General features: G+C 37.9%; 1 protein-coding gene across 1 annotated transcript in view; it reads right to left on the reverse strand.

Annotated features, from left to right (window-relative positions):
* CNTN5 (contactin 5) overlaps positions 1–22,757 on the reverse strand; it is a 234,548-nt gene that overhangs the window by 38,509 nt on the left and 173,282 nt on the right. Inside the window, exon 13 of the mRNA XM_065678713.1 lies at positions 11,586–11,706. Coding sequence (XP_065534785.1) covers positions 11,586–11,706 — 121 coding nt within the window. The remainder of the gene's footprint in view (positions 1–11,585; positions 11,707–22,757) is intronic.

Consider the following 22,757-nt stretch of genomic DNA (forward strand, 5'->3'; position numbering starts at 1 on the left):
TGTTGGAAATGTATGGCGTTTAGATATAACAACAATAACAACAAAGACAAATCAATGTTTGAAATTCAAGGGATTCAATTCCTTCCATTCCTGGAAGGGAAGGAATTCAGTGAAGTCTAGTATTATGGATGTATAATGGAAAAAGACTGGCTCCATCACACGCTGCAATTGCTTCATAGAAGCCCAGGAAGCAAGTTTTTCCACTTCCATGGGTGGTGGTGAGCAGCTTCAGTGCTGGGAGTCTCTCCTCTTCCCTTGCTTTGAGTGCTATCAGACTTGATGCTGTAGATGGCTTTGGACACCTTGTGACTTGGCCTTCTGGATTCCCATCTTCATTTGCAGTTGAAATGTCTTGTTTTTCTTCCCAGGAGTAAACATCTCCTCTGCACTCCTGCCTTTGTTCTTTGATGGGAAGCACCAGGTCAGGCCTTCATCTCAGAATAGCAAGCCCTGGGGCTAGTTTAATAAAATAGGGTGATCTTCAACGTCCATCATCTATTGTTTCAGGCTATCTGTTGATGTAGGAAAATACTAGTGAAATTTTTACTTGTAGCCATGAGGGAAAGTTTAAAGGAAAGCTGGAATCTTGATACAATCATACGCTTTTACTGGGTTGGAGCCCTAGGCCCAGAATTATACCTTGGTCCCAAGCACAAACAAGATTAAAGGGAAATATTTTTTTTACTTTTCTTCTACAATAATATTTTTCCCATGCATATTGAATCTTGTTAAAGAGTTTCTAGCCACTGTATTATAGGCAAAAGAACAAGCATCTTGCTTATATTAAAGGATGTAAAGTATACTTACACAGACATCTCCTGCTAAATTCTCCATACGTTTTGTTTTCGGAGTTCTCTCATGTTTTTTAAGCCTTTTAAGTGCATTCTTAGGCATGACAATGTGTCATTATGCTTTCCGAGATGTGTGCTCTGAGACAGTCTGCAGGATGACTGCTAAAAAGCATTTTCATTTCCAACAGCAGGCGTTCTTGAAAGCAGATTAATAAAGGACAAAAGCCTCGGTGATGACAAATGTATGACAGTTAGCCAGGACCTGAGTGCTATGCAGATGTCACTCATTTTTGTAGAAATCTCATTAAATTTTATGCTTGGATGTAATCATTCATGGTGTCAGCCTGATGGCTAATGCAGAGAAGCTTTTCTCCCAAGGGCTGTGTTATTGTTCAGGATCTCTAAAACAATTTTTATTTGAGAATAGCCAATTGAGGAATAAATGCACAGTCTGCTCAAATGCTTCTCTGGAAACGACACAGAAAATGACTGGTCATAAATGCACTACAGGGCAGTCGACCTTCACAGAGAAGACATTTGGGGCTGCAATAGGCTCTTATGTGGCTCTCGGAGCACTGGAAACCCAGCATCAAGGATATTAACCAGTTACCTTCTTTCAGAGCAATTCCATAGATTGATGCTTCATTTCAGGACATGTGACTGCATTTTGGCAAACTTGTTTTATATGTGTCTTTCTATTGTTGGAATGATCATCCTGAGAGGTCCTTTAGATTACTTGCCATGGTGCAACATTAATGTGAAAGTTCTTGAAAGATGATTACTGACAATTGCCTTTGCCATTCAGTGAGGCAGTGCACTTTCCTGTGAATCCCAGAATGTGTACTGCAGAACATGTGCTACTCCACTGCTGCCTGACCAGGTTAATTCTTACTTTTACCAAACAACTAAAAGTTTGAAATGTAAAAGTTCAAGAACACAGATTTCTTGACCTGAAGATTTTGCTTTCTGAATTATGAAGTGTACTGACTTGTTATCAAGAAGATGAAAGGTCAAGAAAAAAAGGAAGAGGCAGGAACTTCAGAATAACTGAAAGGGTACTTGACAAAACGGGAGCTTGACTGTTGTTGCATAATTTTCTGTTGATGTGCCTGCCTATGGCAGATGTTGTGTTTGCACACGGAGGGGAAAAAGAGTACGGAAAGTTCAATGTGCAGTAAATGTGACAGGCATTATGGCTTTAGTGGATATACAGCATCCCCAGCCCCTCCAGGTGTGGTGTACCTGAGTAATCTCTGTAAGATAGCTATGTAAGGGTCCTGGGCAGATGGAGAGGTTATACGCCAACCAGCAGCAGGACAGACATGGAGGTTAGACTCAGGGTTGGAAGGGAAGAAAGAGAAGATACTGATGTTGTACTTTTGGCTATAATATATTGTAAACCAGCTTTGCAAGAGTAACTTACAAACAGGACTTAAGCAATGGTATTCATTTGATGACTTAAAGTTACTGAACCTAGTAACTTATTATGATAAAAATCTTTCATTTGATTAAATAAATATTAAAATACTGGACACTTGGTACCATTGACTAGGCACTGAAGCTTTCACAGATATAAAAAAAAATCTTCAACTTCATAACCTTCTATTCCTAATTTGATCCTGATGTTCCTAAACACAAATGCGATGCAGGAAAAGGGTAACCACGGAAAATAACCTACACCGGTGTTTGTGGTGTCACTATCATCACTAGCAATACAGAGGTTTACCTAGGAAAGATCACTCAGTTCTAAATGCTTGAAGCACTGTCCCAACCACATTAGATAAGAGTATCATGGTAAATTTTGCAGTGATCCTCTAATCTGCAGGAAACTGCTATTCTCAGAAAATGCTGCTTCACCAGAAGTCCAACTCACCTCAGTGCAGGTAAAAGGAATCTCTACTCTTTAGAGCGTACAGGGCAGCCTCACGCTGGTCTTTGTGAAAGCATGTTAGACTCTCATGTGACATTCCCGACTCAAACTATTTTCCTTTGTTGAACTGTACAGATGCTTTTCTAAGCCATCCCTCCAAACTTGCAGATGAAACAGCAAGGAATTTAAAACTGGTTTTTGTAGGAAATGTTATACTAACACTTTTCCTTATTGCAGTCTTTGGGAAACCCATGATTCAAATGAGTTCATTAGAAACTGTGTGTTTCAAGAGCAAAGGAACACTTTCTGCCAAAAGCAGATGTAAGAAGTAGCCTTCCGCTCTTAGCTATGTGTTCTGCTGGTATCCTTCAAAATCTCCCTATGAGTAACAGATTTTGTACTGATGAATTAAATAAACACAAAATGAAAAGCACTGTTGACCTTTTTTAAATGCAGTTGATTAGACCACATAAGGTAATAGAGGTTAGCCCCTCTGTAGTGTCAACCTTTTTTATGACAGAAGTATTTGGTGCATTAAATGCCTTTACAGTGAGACATGGTAGAAGGACAGAATCACAAAAACAACCTCTAATGATAATTTGAATGCACAGATTGCTTCAAATTTCTGCAACATAATGGGAAAATAAGAATGAGCCCTTTTTGGAAGACAGGCTTTAAAAATCAAATTAATTTACCAAGGAGTCACTGTCTTGAGGAAACCTGACATATTGCTGACTATAAGATCACCTGAGACATCTGTGAGATGCAAGCCTCCTGGCTGGTCCTTGGGTGTTTGGTAACCATGTTTGTGATCATATCATTAGTGTCAGAACATGACATGCATATTTATCTTGTATTAGAGCATTCTGCTTTAGTAATCACTTCTTTGTGAAAAAACAGTATAGAGACAGCTCGACTACTGCTGTGCCAATGATAGATGGAAAACCAGCCAAGCTGAAGCATTCTGCTATTCTGCTTCTCTGCTATTTAGTATTCACTGAAAGCTGAAGATCTGTGTGGATAAATAAAGGCTGGTAGCCAGGCAAAGCATGTGACATGGGAAAACTATTCTCAGACTGATGTCAGGAACAGGAATGACATTCATAAAAAACATAAATCAATTTTTTTTCTTAAATGGCTGATGACTTCATGTTCTGGGGAAACATTTGTTGACTGTGTAGCGAGTACCCATATTCTCCTGTAAACATCCTTGTTTGCATGGCAAACAGCTGTTCTGCACATATTTTCCTTGGGTGAGCAAACAGAAGTGAAATAAGGCAGTACCTTGGGTGTTAGGAATGTGAGTCCATAACTGTGATTTTATTTATTTATTTATTTATTTTTATTCACTCACTCCACTAACACTATTTCTTTGACTATCATACATAATTCTTATTATGGGATTCCACTGACGCAGGACGTTTGTGCAGGCCTCGTGCCAGAACAGTTGCCACCCTATGTGAAATGCTATTTTCTCTTCTGGATGTCCTTGAGCTGTATCAGCCTGTCCTATAGGGCTTCTTACGCTGCTATGAGCTCTGATGACTAGTTTACAGAAAATCTTGCCGCAGCATTTAAGGCTTTTCCACTGTCTGTGTCATTTTCCTGCTGGAGGGCAAATCTGGGGCGGAGGACCCATGCCTGTTATTTAGCTTTTACTTTTCCCAACATACACTTCAACGTTTTAGCTTCAGCTGCTGACAGTGGTTCCCCTGAGGACTGTGTTAATTTTTTGGGCACTAGTAAACTCAGTGTAAGAAGCAAATATTTGGGTTGCTGGAGACACCCTAACTTGTGCTGTCAATGTCTCCTGAATTCTGTGTTCCTAGTTACTCTGCCTCAGAAAGAGGGTTGAACACATCCTGATCCTACCTAATGTACTGCCTGCAGGTATAGAATGCACTTGAGGACAGACAAGTGTGATATTGAGGCTGGGTCTGTGACATCTAAGAAGAGGTATCCTACCTCATAGATGAGCCCTGCAGTTGCTGAGCTAAGCCTTTGAGCTGGATCCTCTCTCTCATCCTACCGTTATTCAGAGAGTGAAGGGTTCAGAGACTCTGGGGACTTCCATAGAGTCAAGGAGTTCAGATGGATGAATAAAAGATTGTGACTTATTTTTTTAGGTAGCTAATAATAACAAGTTGTGATGATGAATGGCAAAGAATTTTGTAGAACTGTAATTTGGAGAGAAAATGCTTTTGCAAGTTAGTTAGTAGCCTCCCTGAACACAAACAGATGATGTCAGTTATGTCAGGACACCAGATCTCTGAAGGTTACTTCTGACTAGCATGAGACTTCTGAAATACTTCTAATTCACAACCCATTCCAAGATTCTAATGCAAGACACGTAAGCTGGTAAGCTAATGTACTGCCTGACAGGTCCAGCTGCCAGGAGAATCTCTCTTCCTAATGAAATCCGTATTATTGGTAGCATTAGAAAAATTAAATAGAAAGGTAAAAATAAATAACTTGGGCTGGAAAAACAGCCTTTAAGGAGCTGAGAAATTAATATGGGCTATTAAAAAGTAATTTCTTACTTTAATATACAGAATTTAATCATATTTTCAAAGCACTTAGAAAAGTATTTAGGCTTTGTTTTGATTAGTAGATGTGTACAGGACTTGAATCTTGGTTTTGACTAAACATGACACACAGTATACTTTCATATACAGTCTTGAAGTATTCCTGAAAGAGATTCATTAAATAATAATAATAATTATGGAAATAACATCAGACATGTATTTCACTGCAACTTACCTAAAATCAAGAACTGCAAGTTAGTAAATTTGAAAATGGCTTGAAAATGGAAAATGGTTTAAAAAAAATCTATAACCTATTGTAGAAATTTGCAGAATAGAAATTTATCGCTGTCTTAATTTCTTTTGCTGTTCACACGCACACACATGCACACACATATTTGTAGCAAATTCAGAAGTCTTCTTACACCATTAATTGCCTTCTTGTAAGTAATTAGACTCAAAATATTTGAGATTTACTTGGATTCATTCTCTGTTCTTTAAGTTGCCTTTCACTGGTGACATTTTTGTAATTTAACTTTTACTGTATGATGCAGAGCAAAGAACAAAGGCAAAAATAGTGACGCAGTTCCCCGGCGTATATTAAGGGACATTGAAATAGAGCAACCAGCAAGAACGGTTTCAAAAAGATACATATGGTTTAAGAATACTCCATTCTTTGTCCACAGTAACCGATACTGAGACATCGCACTTGCTTGAAAATGCAGTGGTGAATGTCTGCTGAAGATCAGCATGTTAGTTATATGCAACAGGAGTCTGCAAAGAGTTTGTTTCACTTTCCTCCATCTGAAGAGGCTGCAGCAAGTCATAGTTGTCTTCCAAGCCAATTGTAATAAAGTTCTAGAAATCTGTCCTTTGACTTAAAAATAATGCACCAGCTGAATACATAATTCAGTATAAATTTAGTCATTTTACTAATAGCAATAATTCTGATATTCATTAATATCTAAAGGAGGGAAAATCAGATTATTTTAATTATTCTGCATATCCAACTTATTTTCTGTAGAAATGGTGTAAGCAGAATACTGAGTAAAAATTACAATGATATATTAAAAAAACCATATGAACCTTACAATATAACTAATGATTGAAATGCTGTTGTATGCTGGTATGATATTATCAGCATTCCAGACTGGCATTTTCTGCAGAGGCAAAAAGAGAGAGAGCAAGGTCAGAACAAGAATGTACTGCAACTTTGCTTATATTGGTACTTCTAAGAGTTCATAACAAAGCTTCTGCTATCTCATTTTGGCCATGTGCTGTAACATTTAAAACATTAAGATGTTTTCTAATATGCTTAAAAAGAAATTATTTTACCTAGAAACTATTCTGGAAAGAAAGAATAACATAGCTCTGGATTTCAGACTTTACTGCATAGTGGCAATTTGTTTTCTTCACAGATGATGATTTCCTCTGTCAGGTGAAATTCTTCAGCGTTTATTGAAATATTTATTGAAATTGCTGCTGCTGGTCTCTTTTCCTAAGTAAAGTCCAGTATCTCCAAAACCTAAACCTAAACAAACTCGAAAGGTGCTGCAATCTGGAATCATCACACAGTGTCAAACTGCAGACTACTGAGTTCAGTCTATATACTGAGATAGGGGGAGAAAAAAGTATTAGATATTGAAATGAAAATGAAATGGCTGTAACAGTAAAAGAGATAAATTCTAAATATTTTGGATTTTTGAAATGCTGAAGTCTATAAAGAGTAATCATTAGCAACTCTGCACTGAATGTGCATTAAACTTTCTGCAATACAAAACAAAACCATTTTTTAGTGAAAGAAATACTGATACTGTAGGATCTTATTGCCCTGTTTTTGCATAAATTTCACAGATATCTTAAGGAAATTAACTACTTCAGCAAACCAACCGCATCCTATAATTTCATGAAAACCGAATTTTACATCAGGACAAAAGCAGTCACACAGTTTAAAGCATTTTGTGGAAGCGATGCAAATATTTCTTACTGTATCCTATAACTATCCAGTCATTGAAACAAGAATTTAAAATCCATTATAAAGCAGTTTTAGTTTTCATTTCATCAGCAAGGTGGCACGGTAATGAGACACCCACATACATACATTCTGATTCTGCTTACAACACCCTTTGTTTTTAATCTCAAATCTCTTCCTCAGAATAGCATTTATTTTCTACATCAAATTTAATGAACTCATTTATACAACCTCCATTTTTTAGAAAATAATCCTGTAGCCCATTTGCAGTGTCCTAACTAATAGTAAGCATTAAAGCTGAGATAGCCTTGCCTCTCCATAGAGCCTCCAGCTGCCTGAGAGGTAAAGGTAACATGTAAGGTCTTGCATAACCCACGAGGATGAATCAGATTTCATAAGGCAGCTGAAATCACATTACATGCCTGTGCTGAGGCAACTGAATACCACCATCCCAATAGTGCCATAGCTCACAGAAATCTGATGGACTTCAAAGTGACTTTATGGAAATTTTTAACAGCTACTTTCATCAAAATGTGAAGAGCCCTGCAGTCAGCCAGAAACATTCTTTACATTTAAAGCATATATTTGTCCTAAAAATGATGGATATGGATGTATCAAATCTAAGGATATGGAGGAATGTGGCAGAATAAATATTTTTAAAATACTATCTCTAAATGGGTTTGATTATTTTTTTTTTTATCTGGAGTTTTTCAAATGTTAATAAAATATCTACCTTGATTTATTTTTTCACAAAATGTAAATCCACAGTAAGCTCAACCAGCTGTGCCACCTAGCAGGGACCCACTAATCTTGACATTGCAGGACCCACTATTTGTAATGCTAGTAAGTGGACTATAAGTCCTCAAGTCCCATCAGGCACTGAACACACATGTGCATGCACACACAAGCAGAATGCAAAAATACTCTGCTTAATGGAATGCACATTATGCTCGCCTTTATTGTAAGCATTCTTGCTTATTGTAAGCAAGTTGGTGTCCCAGATATGATCTGTGATCCTGCAAGACAATGACTTTGCATTCCTGTGTATAATCAAAAATGTTAAATAATAGGTAAAGCAACTTAACAGATTGAAAGACTGGGTCTAAAGATACAGTCAAAATTTGGTGGTGACAATTCCATGTGTGAAAAAAACACCAAAGCCCTGTCATATTATGGGTTTTTTTGCTCATTGTTCTTATCTATCATTCTATATGTATCATACATGCATATATCATATACCTATCGTGCAGCATCAAGATGCTGCAGGTTTCCTTCTCTTAAGGAGTGAATAAATATCCCTAAGCTGTTAAGTCTGAGAGAATGGCTTGACCATAAGATGAAAAGAATCACAGAAAATAGCACAGAACTCACCACACATACCTTAGCATGTAAATGATAATTGTCTACATTTTATCTAATCTAGTATACCTTTTGTGCAATTACCTCTCTTAATACTCTTAAGGCTCTTTAGAAAGGACAGGCCCGGCAGGGAAAGTTGCTATTTATGTTAGGGATAGGCTGGAGAGTATGGAACTCTGTCTGGGGACAGGTGAGCAGTCAACAGAGAGTTTGTGGGTCAGGGTTAAAGGGAGAACAGTGATGGGAAACATTACTGTGAGGATCTGTTACAGACTGCCTGGTCAAGAGGAATCTGTGGAAAACGTGAATGTGGAAATGTGTGAATCTGGGGAAATGTGTGAAGCACTCTACAGGTTGGAACAGCCTCATGCTTGCAGGCCCTTGCTCTCATGGGGGACTTCAACCACCCTGATATCTGTTGGAGGGACGGTATGGCCCGGCACAAGCAATCCAGGAGGTTCCTCAATTGTGTGGAAGACAACTTCCTTCTGCAAGTAATAGAGGAGCTGACAAGGAGAGGTGCCATGCTTGACCTTGTGCTCACCAACAGGGAGGTGCTGGTTGGAAATGTGATGCTCTAGGGCAGCCTTGGATGCAACGATCACGAGATGGTTGAGTTCAAGATCCTCAAGACAGTGAGAAGAGCGTGCAGCAAGCTCACTGCCCTGGACTTCAAAAGAGCAGACTTTGGCCTCTTCAGGAGCCTGCTTAGTAAGGTTCCGTGGGATATAGCCCTAGAGGACAGGGGGGCCCAAGACTCTTGGTTGATATTCAAGGATCACCTGCTACAAGCTCAGGAGTGCTGCATCCAAACTAGAAGGAAGTGCAGCAGGAGGGCCAGGAGACCTCCTTGGATGGATAAGGAGCTGCTGAGGAAAATTCAAAGGAAAAAAGAGGCTTATAAAAGGTGGAAGCAAGGACAGGTGGCCTGGAAAGAATACAGGGATGTTGCCCGGAAGCTAGGGACCAGGTGACGAAAGCTAAGGCCCAGTTAGAATTAAACTTGGCTAGGGATGTTAAGGATAATAGGAAGGGATTCTACTATGTAGCAAATAAAAGACAGACTAGGGACAACGTGAGCCCTCTCCAGAAGCTCTCAGGAGAACTGGCTACACAGGATTTGGAGAAGGCTGAGGTTCTGAATGACTTTTTTGCCTCAGTCTTCACTGGCAAAGGCTCTGACCGCACCACCCAAGTCTTGGAAGGCAGACACAGGGACTGTGAGAATGAAGACCTTGGGCCCACTGTAGGAGAGGATCTGGTTCGAGACCATCTTAAGGACCTGAATGTGCACAAGTCCATGGGACCTGATGAAATCCATCCGCGGGTCCTGAAGGAGCTGGCGAATGAAGTTGCTAAGCCACTGGCCATCGTATTTGAAAAATCATGGCAGTCAGGTGAAGTTCCCGACGACTGGAAAAAGGGAAATATAACCCCCATTTTCAAGAAGGGGAAAATGGAAGACCCGGGGAATTACAGACCAGTCAGTCTCACCTCTGTGCCTGGTAAAATCTTGGAGCACATTCTCCTGGACAGCATGCTAAGGCACATGAAAAACAACAAGGTGCTTGGTGACAGCCAGCATGGCTTCACTAAGGGGAAATCCTGCCTGACCAATTTGGTGGCCTTCTATGATGGGGCTACAGAACTGATGGACAAGGGTAAAGCAGTTGATGTCATCTACCTGGACTTGTGCAGAGCGTTCGACACTGTCCTACACGACATCCTTCTCTCTAAACTGGAGAGACATCAATTTGATGGATGGACCATTTGATGGATAAACAACTGGATGGATGGCCACATGCAAAGAGTTGTGGTCAATGGCTCAATGTCCGGCTGGAGACCAGTAGCGAGTGGAGTCCCTCAGGAGTTGGTGTTGGGACCGGTCTTGTTCAACATCTTTGCTGGTGACATTGACAGTGGGATTGAGTGTGCCCTCAGCAAGTTTGCCGATGACACCAAGCTGTATGGTTCAGTTGATATCCTGGAGGGAAGGGATGCCATCCAGAGGGACCTTGACATGCTTGTGAGGTGGGCTGATGCCAGCCTCGTGAAGTTTAACCATGCCAAGTGCAAGGTCCTACACCTGGGTCAGAGCGATCCCAGGCACAGCTACAGATTGGGCAAAGAAGAGATTCAGAGCGGCCCTGCAGAGAAGGACTTGGGGGTGTTGGTCGATGAAAAATGAACATGAGCCGGCTTCAGTGTGTGCTCACAGCCCAGAAAGCCAACCGTATCCTGGGCTGCATCAAAAGGAGCGTGACCAGCAGGTCGAAGGAGGTGATCATGCCCCTCTACTCTGCTCTTGTGAGACCTCACCTGGAGCATTGTGCGCAGTTCTGGTGTCCTCAACATAAAAAGGACATGGAACTGTTGGAACAAGTGCAGAGGAGGGACACGAGGATGATGAGGGGACTGGAGCACCTCCCGTATGAAGACAGGCTGAGAAAGTTGGGGCTTTTCAGCTTGGTGAAGAGAAGGCTGCGTGGAGACCTCATAGCAGCCTTCCAGTACCTGAAGGGGGTCCATACGGATGCTGGGGAGGAACTCTTCGTCAGAGACTGTAGTGATAGGACAAGGGATAATGGGTTCAAACTTAAACAGGGGAAGTTTAGATTGGATATAAGGAGGAAATTCTTTACTGTAAGGGTGGTGAGGCACTGGAATGGGTTTCCCAGGGAAGCTGTGAATGCTCCAACCCTGGCAGTGTTCAAGGCCAGGCTGGACAGAGCCTTGGGTGGTATAGTTTAGTGTGAGGTGTCCCTGCCCATGGCGGGGAGTTTGGAATTAGATGATCTTGAGGTCCTTTCCAACCCTAACTATTCTATGATTCTACGATTCTACTGTATGTCCACTAATGAACTGTCCTTTTTTTCTCACTGCCAGGTCTGCAGGTCAGTGTATGGTGAAACTAATTTCAAGGACAGGAAGATAATCACAACTGTTTTTAATAATATAAAACCTGAAGATTAATGCGTAGCACAGGTGTCCCTGAAACCCTCATATTTAAATTTCCTAGTGCAATAGTTTCTGGTGATTGCGTTTTCAGGTGGCACTACAAGCATACTCACCCCTAACAAGTAGCTCTGTCTCATCTGACACGGTGTCTGCTGTCGTCTGAACCCTGCAGCCGTATCTCCCAGCATGCATCAGGAGGATGTTTCTGATCATTAAATCTGCAGAGGATGCTTGCTGAAACAGGGATGAAGTGCCAGTTTAAAATTCAGTAAATATGGTAGTGAGGGTGTTTCGTACAGTGTGAGGAACTCATCATTGCAGCTTTCATCTTAAAAATATATGTGCCCTAATACTCTCTTTTGAGGATTATCAGAACACTGCATTTATACAATTATTAATAGGGATTAAAGAAGAGGATTTCAGGTTTTTAATAACTTTGACTTTGCTTAAAACACACTGTACATATTTGAATGCTCAAAGACAATTATCCCAAACTAGTACAAAGACATTCATTAAGCTTCCACATAATATTTTTTATAATATAATTATGGAATATATAATACACAACCTATGATATATAATACATATTTTTAATAATTAAAAAACCAATATAGCTTATAATGTATAACAGTATATTATAAATAGCATTGTATTACATAAACCACTATTCTATTATTCCACTATTATCTAGAGCTTATATAATACTATGCATATATAATATATATATAAAAGATATAATGTGTAGTATATAGTATAATATAATCTGGTATCATGTAATAAATATAGTAGAATACTACATATGACATTATATATTTTTAAAGTTAATTATATTTACAGTATACCCTATATTGCATTTTATACATTACATATTAATACTTGATTACTACACAGCTATTATAGTATAATACAAACTACTGTATGATACGTATTATATACAAGTGGTTATATGCATCTCGTTTGTGTTTTACTTTAAGAAACATTTAATGAGTATTGGCATTTCCCTTCTCAGGTCTATCTATCTATCTATCTACCTATCTATCTATCTATTTATCTATCTATCTATCTATCTATCTATCTATCTATCTATCTATCTATCTATCTATCATCTATCTATCTATTTTTATTTATTTTGCTAACCAAGCAAAGACTGGCAGTCTTTCCCTGTGTAATAATATTCCTGTGCAGTAGTTCTAATTTGAGTCATTTCAATCCTGAATTAGTCAAACTGTTCCCTGCATTCAAAAGAAATTCTTTAAATGCTGTACAAGTTGATACTTCTCAAGCAGTGCTGCAAATATGTCATTGACTTCATCCAGATTCATATTTGCCTCTTTTTGGCACATACTTATTCTGCGCTCAGGTAGATAAAATCAGATCTTTATCCTTCTTAATCATTTGAAAGTTATGAGCTCCCATTTTATAACCAGTTGTCCATATGTACATGACCTTGTTCTTTAAAGTATTACATTTCTTGTCTGTCCCCATGTGTTATTTTCATCATCTGCTCTATTGGTAACATGTCCAATTTTTTGTACCATACAATTGTCATTTGCATACTTCTATCTCTTATGCCAAGGTCATCAAAGACAAGATGAATTAGGATTGGTTCCAAGATCCAATCTTATATATATATATATTTTTTTTTTTTTTTCTAGGCAGAAGAATTCCTTTTCATCACATCTTTCACATACCTTCTTCAGCCAATGCTCTCTTCATTTGCATCTTTGGAACTGAATTTATCATAATATTCAATGCAGCACTAAGGCAAAATCTTTGCTGAAGCATATTCACATGCAAAGAAGGGAAAGACAGGTGGGACATCAAGTGGGCCATTGAGACCATAGGGAATGTGTCAAGATCTAAATGACTTGATCCATTGCACCTTTGGATCTAAAAGTGTGAATCCAGAGGTAGTATTTTGCCTCCTGAAGTGGCCTTGTCAATGATTTTGCTGGAGGGAAGATACTCAGACCAGTCAGGGTATATTGAAATTCCAATATTCTTGCTCTGGCGTATCAGAAATCACAGCAGTGGAAAACAATATATGAGTACTTTACATTTCTAAATGCAAAAGAAGAGCACAAACTCTTATCAGGAGTCAGCTTCAGGGTAGAAGTTCTTTTGTAGTTGTCCAGCATTGCAGCATTTATTAGCCATTGAAACATGGGTTGCTCAAGATGATAAGTAATTCTGGTACAAAGCCTCAGCTATTACAAGGATAAGACCAGAATCAGTCCACATTTGTCCCCTCTCAAGGGTAATTTCATTTAATGTGTATTTTGTTGTTAAATGGGAAGAAAAGCATAATGGATAGCAACTGTCTGGTTTCATTGCTCAGGAGCTGTTAAAAATCTTGGCTGTCACTGTCTTCAAAAGGGTTCATGACTGTATGAATCCTAATTTTCTTATCAGGAAAATATGTATTCATTTCATCTCTACACCTTTGTAACTGGTCAGACAAGCAGCAATTGAAAGAATCATTGCTGTAAGTGGAGAGCAGTGCAGTACAATAGAGCCCCATGAAACACATTTATTACAGCATAACAGGATGTGCAGCCAGCATTGCTTAGTATGTGTGAGTGGAAATAAATTAATCTCACTGTGTTTAATACAAATGGATATATGCTCACACATAAGATTTCTGATCCTGGGAAACAAGACATTTTAGCTTCCATTTATATAAGTAGGAGCTACGTTTGACCTGGACCTCTAAAAATTACCATATTATTTGCTGTTTAGTGGTACTTATGAAGTGGTCTTCATCAATTTTACAGGCTTTTCCGAGTCTCAGAAGACAGATAATTTTGTTCATCACTTTATACTGCAATAGGAGGTTCAAGGCCACAAGACGGCCTGGGGTGTTAAACTGGTGTGCTGGTCTTCCAGGTCTTAAGAAAACCTCCACATCATGTCATTGCAGCTGCTGCTTAAACTTGAGCAATTGTCAGTTTTAAAGAAACCCCAACTGCTAAGCAGGAATGCAGCAGACACTCCATGAAGAAAAGTATCTAAGATCAGAAACTTTGTCTTTTGCTTTTAGTCTTCTCTCAGTGGAAAAAGACATAATGCTTCAGTAGAAGCAGAGACATACCCTCCCCTTTGGGGAAGTCAAAAACTGGGTGACACGGGTGCAATCAGTATAGAAAGATCTCTCATCTAGACTAAAAGACTGGTGTATCAGCAACTATGCGGTCTCAATGACATTCAAAGCTGAAATAAGAGGTGTTTATATACAAATTTCAACTTTGTTAAGTGTATGTTTTTAAAAGCTGCTTTTTAGTCCACTAATTTTATGCTCTTGTCTGACAGGCTGCATTTTGCAATAATCACACTAGTGCCAAGCAGCATTTTATTAAAAAAATCTATGTTCCTTGGTCTCTGAATATCATGTATTACCCATTCAGCAAAATATCAAAAGTATTTATATTTGTTCAGTATAAACTTCTTCTGTGTGGAATATATTTTGTAATTTACTGAAGCTAAGTCCTAAAACAAAACAATACAAAAGAACACAAAACAGGTTTAACAACCAACTTCTAATGATTTTAAGGAAAGCTAAATGTAACCTTCAAGGCCAGCATCAGCTATGGACTTAGTGTAGCAATGAACACATTTCTGGTCTTCATTAAGCAGTGAATAAATAATAATACAGCTATCAATACTATCTGTCATGACTAATGGTTTTCTCTAGGACCACAAATTATTGTCTAGTCCATATTATGCTACCATGTATCCCATTCGTCAGCTTCTTGGTAGCTTCGGTGCTGAGTGCTGTGTCAATCTATTGTTGTCTCTCCTCCAGCATGGGAAGTTATTGAGGTCATAGTAGTGTCTGCAGTGTATCTAATTAGCCTTACTTGTAGGGTGTTTTGCTTGAAGCAATTTAAAACAAGAATTGGTGCCACCTACACATAGCATTTGCTTTTGATGTGGAGATACTTCCCCAAATTTAAAAAGATTCCAAGAGGCACATGATATGCATACTTTGCTCAATGAGAATCACCTTGTGGCATTTGTCTTTTGCACCCACTGCCATAGTGGTGGGCATTTGCAGAAGGGGGAAAAAAAAGCTAACTTGCAGGGGTTACTATTAGTGAGTTAATGTCTTCAGCCATCCCACATCCCTACAGAGAAGTTGTATGTGGATTTTTTCCTTTCCATTTCATAAATCCTAAGAGGTTGTGAGTTGCTTCGGAGAAGAGTAACTTTTACATATGGTTCCTCAAGTGAAGAGAATTACACTTATTCTTCCCATGAGAGTCAGTTCGTTATCTTGAGCCAGTTGCTAGGCAACCTCCCTGTTAATCTGTCCATTCATTTACTTAGTTTTTATCTCTAAACCAAAGTGGTTCATTCAGTATCCAGCCATTTTTTTTGAAGTCTTTACACAAGAAAAATCTATAATCTGCCAGCATTTGAACTGGAGCTCACAGTTATATCATAGCACATTTTTTTATCTAGTAAGTCTCTTGTTTACTCCCCCTACTTCTTCCATGGAAGAATTAAACATTGGTTTGATTATTACACAGTTCACCACATACGTTCAAACTACAGGATCTCGTGTGGAAAATATATATGAAACCAAGGAGCCTTAAATCATTCTGTTGCCATTATATCAATCCTATCTTTCATTAATGTAATTCTGCTCATTTCACACATTGAACATCATATTTCCCTTCCACACACCAACTGCAGTTCTGTGAATGTAGCTCTGATTTATCTTGAAAAGAGAGACAAAAAGGCAAGGAAGTTCAAAATACTGAGTAGTCAATAGAGATAATGTGGTGGTTTGCAGCTCCCAGCTTCCGCACTGCAAAGGCCTGGGGTCTAGAAAGGCTGCCTACTATTGTACCAGGGACTCAGATTTGAACTCAACCTGGACAACATGCAGTGGAAACTATCTTTCTGCTTGGGAAGAATATGTCTAAAAAAGACTGAGACTATTATAAATGAGCTTAAATCAATGCAAAAAAAAAAAAAAAAAAACTGGGCAAAAACTGACTGCCACGGCACAAAGACTTTTATGATGAAAGCCTTTACTATGGACCACAGAGGTTTACCGAGGCTTGCTGGCTGTCATTTAAATCTCTTGATAATGAGAGGTGAAGATGCTTTCCTGCAAAGTGGTTTCTATACAGTGGTTTCCATACAGAAGAGAATGCTTGGGAGGTTGAAAGCTTGAAAAGTACCTAAACATTTTGTAAGGTCATATTCTGTATAAACTGATAACAGTAATACAATGGTCACTAATTAAATGTGACTGAGATCTGATTCTAAACATGAATGACCTGGATTGTTGATGCTATCTTATTCATCTTAAATGATTATTTAAAACACATGAGTGTTTTTACAGATAACACATAGGTTAACTCCTGACTCACACATAATGTTATTTAGCAAAATAGCCTTTAGTAATGAAATTCAGTCAAATTAAATTGAAAAAAAAAAAAAAGATTTCACACTTAGCATCTTGATTGTTTGACATATTTGATTATCAATGGAGTTGATTTTTGGTGAATTTATCTGAAGCAAAGTAATGATATTACAGAATAACCTCATAGGAATGTTATCTTTGTACCATTAACAGCAAATGAAAACCAGCAATGCAATAAAGTTCTTTTAAATTATGCTGACAATTTGTATGTGCATTATGATGGATTGTTGGCTTCAAGCCAACTTCTGTTCATAATATATTCAGGAAAATTTAAGTGACATTTTATGCAAATTCTCAGGTTTGAACACATCAGCCACTTGCCTGTTTATTCTTTATGATGTTTACAAATTGCAAATATTTAATCTGTTAAAAAGTAACAGATCTCTCTGTTGATACAGTGATAATGGAAAATCATATTCTGATTTCTGTCTTTTAATCATATAAGTACAGTTGGAAAAAAGAAGCTGAAATCTTTATTATCATTTTTATTGTGATTAATGGTATGTGGTACTATTATAATGGTAGTGTCCAGGCTGACACAGGTTCACTGAGGGATACCTGATAATACACCAGTTGCATTTTCCCCATCTGTAAGAAGTAAGATGATTTTCAAAGTTTTCAGGTTTGTGGATCCATCAGAATTTTCCAGGAGATGCGTGGGCCCTTTCCAGTGGCAGCATGTTTGAGCATTTTGCATAGAGAATGCTAGAATAATGAAAACATTTGGTTTGGGTGAGCACTGGTTGTTGGCAACAGATGCCAGGGAGTCTCGGGTGTTAGGAGTGGATAGGGAAGACTCTAAAGTGTGACTTGAATTGCTGCAAATGACTGATTCATTTTATTGAGAGAAGGCAGAGGAAGAGATGAAATTAAATGAGTATCAGATGTCAGGTAGTATGTCACGTACTGGGGTAGTTTTGTGAAGTCTATGGATTAAAGAAAGCATAGAAAAATTACTGAAAGTGGGAAGGAATGGGGAAAAAGAGGGGATACAAAATGGCAAGCTTTAGGACAGAGAGGACCACTATACCCATGTTACTGAATTAATGTTCTGTATCTGAATTGTTTTTACCATAAGAAAAAAAGGAAGAAAAGACTGAACAATATGTGGTACCTGTGCCCTGTTCAAAGATGCAGCAAGAGGGAAAAAGAGAGCATCAAGCTACACATATGATTTGAGTGGAAAGGTGGTGACAGGGATGAGTGAAAACAGCAGAAATGAGAGCAAAACGCATATGGGACACGTGCCATTTTGAGAAGACATTAAAACAGGAAGAATGAAAAGCAGACACATGATTAGGATTTCATTAGTGAAATCCTAAATTTCATTAGTTTTGAGCCAGTGGGAGCTTTGTCCCATGTGACCCCACCATAGCAATATGATTGGGGTTTGCAGCTGCAAGACCACAAGAACAAAATGAGATCAGCAGTATAAGAACTGCAAGAGAGAAATACTGCTACAACAGCACAGGAGAAAGGTTGCAATGCTGCAAGTGAAAAATGGACAGCAGGGCTGTAAACAGAAGGGCTTAGTATTAGGAAGGCAGGTATTGATCAGGCATTCGAACAATTGGCTGTGCTGTTATTACCCAGGTTAACACTGTGCCAAGCAGTTAAATGATCCATCAGCTGCAAGCAAACAGGAAATAATGGATTGTCATGAAAAGGCTTCTATTTATCCCAAGATTTTTTTTTTTATTTAGAATTCTTCTTGTAAACACTGAAAGATACAAAATAGCTTAATAGAATAAACTGGTATAAAAAGAAATATTTTTTTATAATAATCGGTATTCAGGAATGTTGAGATTTTCAAAAATGCTCATCTGTCTCCCTTCTCCAAAGTAAAATTAAGTAGAGGAGGTATTACTTATCATCTCTCTCCCTTGCTCTCTATTCATAGCCAAAGCCACGAGCACTTGAGTACACCAATTTTATGTACAATTTTGATTCTGGGAAATATCCAGCATGTCCCATTCTAACACAGCATGCAGGTAGGTCTATAAACTCAATCAGTTCTCTGGTACTGTTTATATCCCGGAAGCAACCTATGGTAAAGTGCATTATTAGACTGTGGCCTTCGTTGTGTTCAGGTTTTGGTTTGTAGTTACTAGTTAAAAAACACACATTTCAAAGTTCTTTGACCAGAAATCTTTATACCATTTTGTACCTTCCCTAGTTTAAGACAAATCTGTGTTACCAAAAGAGAAGATTTTTTTTTTATTATTATTTTGAAACTGCTTCTGATTACTCGAATATTTAACTGCTATAGCGTGCAAATGGGCAAAACCTGGTAATGAGCATAAGGCTGAAATACCTGGAGATACCAGTGATGGCTGTGTTCAGCCTCTACCATCAGCAGGGAAGTATTGTGACAAACAATGAAGCAAATTGATAGTGATGAGGTTGATAGAGCAGTCTTACCCTGAATAGAAAAACACATATCTTCTACAAGACTTGTGACTATCGCTGTTTTCCTCAGGTGGGGAGGAAGAAGGGTGTTAAATAAAACACCTATTTTATTAGCCTTATTTAGTTTTTGTCAAATAAAAAGGAGAGACAATATTAACAGCCTGCTGTTTTAATTAATTCCATGTAGTGTAGAACTTAGTGCAGCCTACTTAGAAATTGCTTAGGAAATTTTAATTGTAACTTCTAAAACATGATCAAAGTACTTCAACAAGCTAAGGAGATACTTGAAAATGTAAGAAAAGGTGAAAAGTTCTGCTCTTTCACAGGTTCTATGGTATCAGATGAAGTCTCCAGTGCTTGAGAGTAGTTAAAGTACTCACTGGTCTATATCTACTGGCCTTTTCTAAGTGAAACAGTAGATTTCTATTCAATTCCATGTGAAAAAATGACCACTGTAAAATATAACATGACAAGTTGTGCTTATTGCTTCCCATGGTGGCAGTTTCAGTTAAGATCAAAGACCAAGAAGATATTGAGACTAAATCACTTTTCTTAGTCTGAAAGGTACTCATGTGGGTGAAGGTGAGAGACACTAAGAGCAATGCTGCTGCTTACCAATCTGTGGATAACCACAATAAATCATTTTTCTTGGCTGCCATAAAAACAGTATTGGCTTTCAAACAGAGAGTTGGAATGATGATAGCTGAATGAAAACCTCCTTACAAAATCAGATGTCTTAAGCTAGAAAATGGATACCCATAGGACAAAATTAAGTTAGGGGAGATCTTAGAATAAGAAAATTCTCCAGGACTTCTGGATTTGGCACAATGGACAGAAAATCAAAGTTAACCTAATAAAAGCAAGCAGGTCTATATTTTCTGTGCTTAAGTACTCACTGTTGCTGAAACAAAATCTTTGCAATTCAGGCTTCCATGCAAAATTGCCCTCACAGAACCTAAAATGTTATCAAGCCTTTTGGCAGACAAAACAAGACTTTCTGAGTGCCAAAAGACTCTGGGCATTTGCAACCCTTTGCATTACTGTTCTGCTACAAAGTAAGTGTATTGTGCAGTTAAGCATACACAACCTTTGGGATGCTCTCCTTTCACAGAGTGCAGTCTGCAGCTATCACTGCAATGGAGTTTGGTCTCTTTTCCTTAATATTCCTCTCATGCACAGTTTTGTTCTACTTGACATCCTTTCCACACTTATCCTTTTGTCAGGCAAGTCCCTGAAGTACCTAAATTGCCACAGGTACTAAATCCTTGATAGCTCAGTAAATAACAGCAAAAATGCCTTCAATTTGTATAAAAATCAGTTCTCCATATGAAAAATGATAACATTTTTTTATTTTTTGCAAAAAGTCTACAGATGTAGTTTATAAACAAGCAAAGCAATATGCATTATTAGGAGGAGCTTTTCCTTTTAATTGCAATTTCTGGGGAGTGTGCAATTTTAGCAAGTGGAAATTTATCTACAGCCCAAATAAATGTTATTTTAATGATAGCTTTTATAACACTGCATTAAGCATCAAAATGTTCATCATACTTAACACCTGCGTGTCCCACAGTGCGAGTACGAGCAAAGCAACCCATGGTGAAAGGTTGACAACAGTTTTGTTATTAACAAAACACATTCAACAAATGTTCAATTTGTTAGGCTTTCAAAAAAATGAGCAAAACCCAAAGAAACCTGAACATTTTTTTATCTGATGAAGTGTCAGTGCGTGCAGAACAAAACAGATGCATATCTTCATGCACAGAAGGGATATTATTTTTCTTAAGTGTACTGCATAAAAAAACATTTTGTTCAGGATTAGGTCGTGCAATTAAAAAATATTTAATCCAGAAATGCAAAATAAAGAATATAGATGGAATTCTATCAGATTTAGAATTTTCTTCTAGTTCCTTTTTTCTGCATTCTTAAACCCGTGTCTTTATCACATTGTGTATCACTCCTTTGAAACTAGGTACATGATTGGAAGAATAGAAGAGTTTCATTTTACCTTGCTTTCCCTTAGTACTTGGTCATGCGTTAGGTTTTAATGAAGTAAAGAAATACATTTTCGTCCTTGTGATTAATTTCACATACTTACATGGTTAACGGAAATGATAATGAGATACAATTGACAACATTCCACAGATGAGTAGTTATGGGAATTATAGAGCTTTTGTGTACGAAAAAAAAAAAAAAAAATCCTGTAATACCACAATTGCTACTTTTGAGTTTTGTGTCTCTCAACTGATTCATCTTTATTTTGGGACAATGTAAAAATCAAGATATGCCTTTTGGTGAATGGAAATCTACATATATTTTCACTGCTACTTTTCAAAGAGGGAGAAGGATGTGTCACATTATGTTCCCAACAGCATTCATAAAAGCAGGTCATGTTTTGTTAGCTCTGTTCTGAAAAAGAGTGGTTTCCTCACCCCCCCGTAACAGAAAAGGAATGTCTTGACACTTAAATGAGTTAGGAATGCAAGTATATTTAGCATGGCCTGACCATCTCTTGTATGAGCAATCTTATAAAGGCAAATAAAGATAGCCCAGCCTAAAAATATCAGGGTCTTATGCTTCATTTTGGTATTTCTTTAGAGTTGCACAGTATTTCACTATTTCAGCACTGGTTTAACAGTGATGACATACGATCTAATTTTGTAATATTTTGCAAAATATGCAATGCCGTCTCTTCAGCCTGACTTTGTTTTTTATTTCAAAGTTTGCTATTTGGAAAAAACTTTTTTTTTAGGATAAAAGAAAAATTTCTTGTATGCCTCTAAAAAGAAGGATGCCATACATTTACTAAACTTTTTTTTTTTTTTTTAATCCACTTAGTCATTTAGACATTGAGCATTGACTGTCATGAGTGGTTAATACCAGTTTCACCTAGTAAAGTAGCGGTGACTCTTTAGCAACAAAGGGAGAAGGAAGTCCTAAACTCATGCTAAAATAGCTGGTAAAACCTACTAGGTTTTGGCAAAATTTTAGTTGTAACAATGACAATGACATATCAGGACAATAAATGAATTGGTAATTTCAGTGAGTTTTGCATTAATACTTGTCTGAGAATAGTCCTAGTATGTCGTCTACCAGGTTCTCACTTTGAGTCTTCTATCAGTTTGAGGGCTTTCTCTTATAGAAATGAAATTAATGAATGAAAAATCTACAAAGTCCTGTTTTCATGAAATGAATAAAATTACATTAAATTAGCTCTAATTAATTACTTTGGAAATTTCCTAGCCCAATGAATTTTACCACTGATTAAAAATTCTCTTCAGCTCAGAAGATGCTGAAATGCACTGAAGGAACCATGTAACAAACTTCATATAGGTTTCCTTCCTATATATTTAGTGATGGATTTTGAGTATCGCACTTCCTCAGATGAAGTTAAGTACACCAAGAACCTTGAAACTAAGATACACTTTACTAATGTTTTTCAACT

The sequence above is a fragment of the Lathamus discolor genome, chromosome 4, assembly GCF_037157495.1.
Source record: "Lathamus discolor isolate bLatDis1 chromosome 4, bLatDis1.hap1, whole genome shotgun sequence".
Classification (NCBI taxonomy): Eukaryota; Metazoa; Chordata; class Aves; order Psittaciformes; family Psittacidae; genus Lathamus; species Lathamus discolor.